General features: G+C 50.7%; 1 protein-coding gene across 13 annotated transcripts in view; it reads left to right on the top strand.

Annotated features, from left to right (window-relative positions):
* Atp2b2 (ATPase plasma membrane Ca2+ transporting 2) overlaps positions 1-7,473 on the top strand; it is a 310,888-nt gene that overhangs the window by 200,415 nt on the left and 103,000 nt on the right. For all 13 annotated transcript variants that reach the window (XR_004122243.1, XM_031382958.1, XM_031382950.1 and 10 more), the window contains one exon: positions 3,026-3,539. Coding sequence is in view for 12 of the 13 variants with exons in the window: in XM_031382958.1 (XP_031238818.1) it covers positions 3,341-3,539 (199 nt within the window). In the remaining variant the exon portion in view is untranslated. The remainder of the gene's footprint in view (positions 1-3,025; positions 3,540-7,473) is intronic.

Genomic DNA, 7,473 nt, shown 5'->3' with positions numbered 1-7,473 from the left:
TCTCTCTTTCTCTCTCTCCTTCCCTCCCTCCCTCCCTCTCTCTCTCTACTGTCTCCTATCCACACTGTTGCCTGGGGCTAAGGACCAAGGCTTCCCAGGTTATAAAAAAATCTCTCCTCTTACCCTTAAGAAATCAAAGCCTGCTCTAGGTTTCTTGTGAGTCCCTCCCTCCAGCAACAGGTCCATCTGCACTGAGCTCAGATCCACCTATGTCTCCAGACATCAAGGGTCCAAAATGCTCTACCTCATTTGATCTTCATCTTGTTCACAAGTCACTCTGTGTTACTGGATCACCATCTTCTCAAGCCATTTAGGCTTTTTTTTTTTCTCTCCTATTTTCTTGGACTTCCACAAGACTGCACAAGACTGATAGTCTGCAGTAGAAAGTGTGCTGACTAGCACAGAAGCCCCTATGCCCCCTCTGTGTGGGACCCAGACCTCCTCCAACCTTATGCTCTGAGAGAGCTCCCCACACCTCTTACAGTTGGCATGTGCTGAGTACATGATCCTGCTGAGAACCTGCAGTCTTTTGTAGGCATGGAAAAAAATAGTAAGCCTGAGTCTCGGGAGTCAGTACTTCCTAAAGAGGCTCTGCTCCCTAGAACAGGCTTCACCCAGGCCCTTTTTATGCGGTGGTGGGCCACAGTCTAACATCCCCCCTACCTTGTGAACTTGAATAATTTTTTTTAGTCCCATGGGGTTCCTTCTTTTTGTCAGTAAAATGGGCTTAGTTATAATATCTACCTGATGGGGTTATGATGGGGTTATGAAGCTGGGCATGGTGGGGCACGTTTGTTCTGCCAGCATCTGGGAAGTGAAGACTGGAGGAACAGAGGTTCAAGGTCATTATAGGGCAGCCTACAAGAGATAGTAGATAGATAGATAGATAGATAGATAGATAGATAGATAGATAGATAGATAGTGATATATTTCTCAATGAGACATTGCTTATGTTTTATTTTATTCATTTATCCATAGTTATTTACCAGATGCATAGTGAGGCATTTTAGCCAGAGCAATACATGAAATATACTGTCTGCATCCTTCAAGCTTAGCTCCTAGCAAATGATACTGTATGAAGTATGTGCATGCATGCATTTTATGTGTGTGTGAGTGTGAGTGTCTGTCTGTGTGTGTGTGTGTGTGTGTGTGTGTGTGTGTGTGTGTGATCTTAGCATGTTATCTGGTGTATGATACTTGTTTAAGAAATGGAGGAGAAAGGCCTTGTGTGGTGGTGCCAACATGTAACTCCAGCACTTGGGAGGTAAAAACAGGAGAATCCAGAGTTCAAGATTAAGGTCACCTTTGGGTACATAGCACGTCTAAGACTATTCTGTCTCAAAGAGAGAGAGAGAGAGAGAGAGAGAGAGAGAGAGGAAGAGAGAGAGAGAGGAAGAGAGAGAGAGAGAGAGAGAGGAAGAGAGAGAGAGAGAGAGAGAGAGGGAGGGAGAAGGGATTGTTGTTTGTATTCATGGACAGAGTTAGCTTCCTCCTCACCTGGTCCTAAGGTGAGCGAGACCACATGAGCTTGAGATAGTGCCATTACAGGGCCACCTCTGCATTGTGGGGAAGCTCCAGGCATACATTGTTTCTGGTACCCAGATCTCCTCTCAGGACATCATGTCTACATCATACTCTGCTCCATGGGATACCTATTGGTCCCAGTGTATATAAGTCATAGTGCACTTCCAATCCATGTAAGCAGAGTGACTCCTGGAGGGTGACATAGGATGTCTTAGCTAGAACACAAGACATGTGACCCACCCCATTAACTCTGCCAGTGTTTGCCTGCACAGTCCATCCCACCCAGCACAACTGAGAAGGAAAAGGAAGGACATTATCCCCACGGGGCTACTCCACCTTCCTGCTCTCTGTGGCCCTTGACAAAAGCCCTTCCCTCTCTGGAGTTCCCCCACTGAGAAAATGAAGCACAAACCTGACACCGGCGACTCTACAATGTGGGGAAGAGGCTTGTAAAGAGAAAGGTCAGACAGGTGGAGGGTGGGCTGATACTGATGCCTGTCTTCTTCCTTTTATCCCTGCTCCTCACTACCCACTCAGGATGGCTAGCTGGCTATGGCTCGTGGGGGCTGAACCCTGTGCCAGGCTCAAGTGAGCTCAGCTGGGGCCCTTTGTCACCCAACGCTTGCTGGGGCCTCTGCTGCTGGTGTTAGGTATCCTGGCAGATTGGATTCTCCTTCCTGGCAACCCACAGCCACTGCACTCCTGCTTGGGTGGCCTGTACAGCAGGGAGAAGTGACTCCCTCCTCCTTGCTTCCAGAGGGACCTGTGGGCTGCTGTCTGCTGTCCTTGGTGCTGACCGGTGGGGGCTCCAGGTGAGGGCTCCATGGATCCCAGCTCTTGCAGGGAACCAAAGCTCTGGACTCAAGGACAGCCTCATGAATACATGTGGTGGCTCCTCTGACACCAGTCTGAGTTCCTGGAGGACTGTGGTGGGGGCTGTGGGTACAGATGGGGCCTGTAAAAGGAAGTGTTGCCAGGAAGGTGTCAGAGGACCTATGGGGAGAGGAGTTGTGTTCCAGACTGTGTGGACAAACAGCATGTGTAAATACATAGGGCCAGTCAGAGAAAGGAAAACGGGACCTGCTGTGTGTGTATGAGGGGACATTTAGTTACATGCCTAGAGATGGGACAGTGTGTGACAGCATGCATGGAGGGTGTCTCCATCAGGGTGGCATGAAATGCAGCCCTGTGCTGGTATGTCTGTGACCATGGAATAAGCACAAAGAGAGCGGTTGGTATGTTACATAGCTGGGCTGCATTTGGCAAGAGGGAATGTGCACTCCATGGTATGTGTGGGAATTCAGTGTGTCGTGTGGATATACCCTAGGACTTAAATAGTATGGTAGCCAATGGACTGGCAGTATGCTAATGTGTTGAGGTAGTGAGAGCCAGATGTGGGGGGGGGGGTGGATCAACACCTGTTCCTTGACTCTCCTAAGCACCTGTCCTGTGGTCTCTGAATGTCTCACCCTCATCGCTTTCTCTGTGATTATATCCACAGGAGCTGTCCCGACCATGTAGATGCCAACCCCAGGGATCAACATGGGCCCCACTGAATGGAGACTCCTGGGTCAGCATTCCTGAGCCTCTTCGGCCCCTGGACCTCACCCCACTCCTGGGGACACTCCTCAGAGCTCTCCAGTGCTGTCGCCAGCCCACCTCAGCCATCACCACCTCCTGGGACTCGAAGTTGGTGGCCTCGTGCTACTACCCTCTGGTGAGGGTGTACTGAGGACAGCCACACACAGCCATCACCCAGAGGCCCCTTTTCCAGTGCTGACCCTCAGGCCCAGCCTGAGCAGAAACTCCAGCAAACATGGGTGATATGACCAACAGCGACTTTTACTCCAAAAACCAAAGAAATGAGTCGAGCCATGGGGGCGAGTTTGGGTGTACCATGGAGGAGCTGCGCTCCCTCATGGAGCTGCGGGGCACCGAGGCTGTGGTCAAGATCAAGGAGACATACGGGGACACTGAAGCCATCTGCCGGCGCCTCAAAACCTCGCCTGTTGAAGGTAAGTGTGGGAGGCTTACACTCAGGCTGCTCTAGAGTTGGCTTCAGGGCCTGTGTCCATGAAGTCTAACAGTGGGGGTTTCTCCAAGGTAGACTGAATGAACACTAATGTCTTCAGGTTCTAACTGTGTTCTAGCAAGGATGTTTAATCTCATCACATGTCTGACTCATTCCACTTATGGAAAAAAATGGCAGTAAGACAGTTGGGCGAGGGCTGTACTCTGGGAAGAAGGTGACAAATCAGCCTGAAGAAGTGGTCACTGCCACCCTTGAGAACAAATAATAATAAATCTCGCTTTGAGGTGGGGCAGCTGAGTGAGTAGAGGATACTCAAAAAGGAGCCATGTCCTGCTCACCTTTGTCCAGGCACAGCATGGGTTCCACACTGTGTTTGTAGCTCAGAGTCCAACCTCCAGCCCACATCTATCCACCATGCCCATGCCTCTAAAGTACCCTCCTCATAGCTGGCATGGGTACAGACCCACAATGCTGCAGACGGGCAGCCAATTGCAGTTATTACAGCATGTCCCACCTCCAGGTAGCAGGGGCAGTTGTGTGTGTCACAAATCCAGGCTCTGGATAAAGAACACAGGGACAGGGGAATGGGCCGGGGAGCCAGCTATATAGTCTATGATGGGCAAGATGGTGGATATCCTCATAGGTTCTTTCCCAGAGAGGGGAAGTGAGTCTTACAACTTCGCAAAGTGAACATGCCCAGGGGCTTCCAATGAGAAGCACTCAGCTGCTGCTGCTGCTGCTGCTGCTGCTGCTGCTTCTGCCGCCACCTTTCCAGCAGCAACCAGAGATGGGGCATTTCCAAGGGGCAAGGCTCTATCCCTTCTAGTTACCTATTGTGGCCATGTGGGAAGCTTTCCCTGCACAAGGCCAGAGGCACAGGCAGATGATTCTACCCTGACTCCTCCAAGCCTGTGTTTGACCTAGAGCAATGGCTGCTCTGAGCCTGGGCCTGCCTCTTCCTCTGGAATATGAAGCCAGTGCTTCCTGTGCAAGAGTTTTATGTAGAGTTGGACATACCACAGGCACTCAGTAGGTGGCAAGTGTGCTTTTCTAAGTGGATTGGCAGTTACTCACTCAAGTAAAGATTGTAGTCTGGGATACGGGTGGCAGCTAAGTTTGAAAAAAGCTGTCCCCCAAGTCCTTGTGTTTATAACTGGGCACTACTAGACACCATCCCTGGGCCATTGGTGCTGAGGCTGCTTTGTGGGGCTCATGGGGACCTTGGGGTCCAGCCAGATTAGGTTGATGGTCACATATTAGTACCCTGCCATTTCTGAGTGTCTAATATGGGTCTGTCCTCGCAGACCAGAGGGTGAAGCTGAGGAAACCTGCCTCTTTTTAGTCTGCATGCCCTTACAGATACCTTGCCCATTGGCTGGTGGGGAGAGGAGGTATAGAGGAAACATCTGTTCTGACTCTAGGCTTGAAAACAGCCACATGGGGCTTTGCTTGGGAATCCCACATACCACCCCCAGTCAACTTCTGGGAATCCCACATACCACCCCCAGTCAACTTCTGGGGATCCCATACACCACCTCTAGTCAACTTCTGGGGATCCTATACACCACCCCCAATCAATTTCTGGGGATCCCACATACCACCCCCAGTCACTTCTGGGGATCTCACATACTACCCCCAGTCAATTTCTGGGGATCCCACATACCACCCCCAGTCAATTTCTGGGGATCCCACATACCACCCCCAGTCAATTTCTGGGGATCCCACATACCACTCCCAGTCAACTTCTTGGGATCCCGCATCGCATACCACCCCCAGTCACTTCTGGCACAAGGGAACCATGTTCACCTGCCATCCAGCCTCTAACTGGCCCATCAGGAGGCACAATGCCTGAGTATCCTTTGCCTTTAAATGGAAAACAAGAATGTTGCTTTAAATGTCCCTGGGCCCTGGTTCTAGGGAGGCTGTGACCATCTCCCCCAGGCAAAGAGCAAATAGATGTAGCTCACTGTATTGGGGTCTTAAACATGTGTACCCCAAATTAACAACCCCATTTCTGCTGCCAGGCTTTCTAGACTCCAGAGTGTGGGGCCATGCATGTCCAAACTCTAGCACTAAACAGAACCATTTCCAGATGCTCATCTTGTCTGTACTGCTGGAGTGGGACAGCGGAGCAAGTGTGAACCTGAGGATAAGAACTCTCTTCTTTCTATGTGCACGCAGCCCCCAGCCTGGTGCCTGCCACCAAAGAAGGCTGAATAGCTGTCCCATAGCACCCTAGGGTGTGTCCCCTAGCCCACGGGGAGCCCTGTCCCATAGCACCCTAGGGTGTGTCCACTGAGTCCCTAGCTCATGGAGAGCCCTAGCACTAGCTGAGCATCCACACAGCACATAGCTGAGAGTGAGTACAGGGTTAGCTGATGCTCCCAAGGAGTGGTGAGATGGGTAGACAGGGAAGATCTGGAAAGCTTCCTGGTGGAGGAGATGTTTGGTCTTGGCTATGGAGGAAAGAGACAGGAACACATGTATCGTGACACAGAATGCTGCTTTTTGCAAAAGTCCAGATACAGGACATGGTGAGACATTAGGCACTAGGTGTAAAGGAGAGAATGTTCTTTTTCCTGTCTGTCTGTTGCTCGGCCAGCCACATGCTCCCAGGCCTTTGGCTTCTCTAGGCTTTGGTTTGCTTCTCCAGACCTAAGGTTTCTAAGAAAAAAAAAAAGAGCTCTGAGGGGGGAATGCCACCATTGGATTAACCAATCCTAAGGTATTGGTTTCTAGAAAGTTCTTTCAGGATATCAGGAGAGATGGAAATAAGGGAGGGGCAAAGGGAAAAACTGCTACAGATCTCTCGATGTGGAGGACCTGGGTTCAAATACCAGCTCTGCCACTCTCCAGCTGTGGGACTCTAGGTGTGTTACTCAACCTCTCTGTGCTTGTTTCCTTATCTCCATGGAGCTAATGATAGCTGTGACTTTCTAGGCTTATGGCAAGAATGATGTGAAATAGTCCTGGGACAGAACATCACCACTTTCCCATGGATACAGTTGGTTGTGCACACTGAATGACACGAAGCAAATACCCAGTGTCTGAATACCTAGCAGTGATGGCTTTTGTCGTTCTTGCCATTATGGTAGAAGCAATCACGTTCTCCCAGTAAGGTGATCTATGAGTGTTTGGATCCATAGTGTTCTGGGGCACCCCCATACATGCGTTCCTGAAAGCAATTAGACCACTCTGCAGATGTGCAGAGGCCACCACTAACTACTGCTCAGATAGGTACGATATGAGACCCAGGGGCATCCCCTTGATTGACCAGCCATAAGCATGGCTGGGCTCCCATAATTCTCTTCTCCCTGCTGTCTCAGGTTCAGCATCTGGACTGGGTTTGACCTTATGATGTAAAGATGTGGTAAGCCCCCAGCCCCAGCCTCTAATTCAGAAGCTACATGGCCTGGGCTGCACCTGCTCCACATAGACAGTCCACAGTGACTGTTCTGACGACCCCTGCCATTCACATGCTGCAGAGATCAGAGAGCTGCTGTGGGAAACTGCTCTGGGCCTATACACAGCCTTATCCAGCTAGTGATAGATGGGGTCTGAGGCTTCCAGCTGTGTGACTCTGCCTGCAGCCCTGCTTTCTGCACCGCAGGGTGTGGGCTCAGCTCCTGTGGTCAGCAGTACTGGGTTGTCTGCACAGAGGCCTGACTTTAGAGATGCCCCCCTGAGGCCAGAGCACCCTCTGCTCTCAGTTCCTTTCTGTGTCCACTGCTGGGCAATGCCCTTTCCTGCTCACCTACTAATCCTTCTCCCTCCACACTCTTCCTGCCTGGGATGGTAGAGTTTAAGTCCTCATAAAGTTCTCTTCAAGGGACACTAAGAGAGTTCAGTAAAACTTGGGAGGCAGAGGCAGGTGGATTTCTGAGTTTGAGGCCAGCCTGGTCTACAGAGTGAGTTCC

Source organism: Mastomys coucha, unplaced genomic scaffold (genome assembly GCF_008632895.1).
Source record: "Mastomys coucha isolate ucsf_1 unplaced genomic scaffold, UCSF_Mcou_1 pScaffold20, whole genome shotgun sequence".
Classification (NCBI taxonomy): Eukaryota; Metazoa; Chordata; class Mammalia; order Rodentia; family Muridae; genus Mastomys; species Mastomys coucha.
Note: the sequence above shows the minus strand (reverse complement) of the source record. Positions and strands in the feature narration are given on the sequence as shown.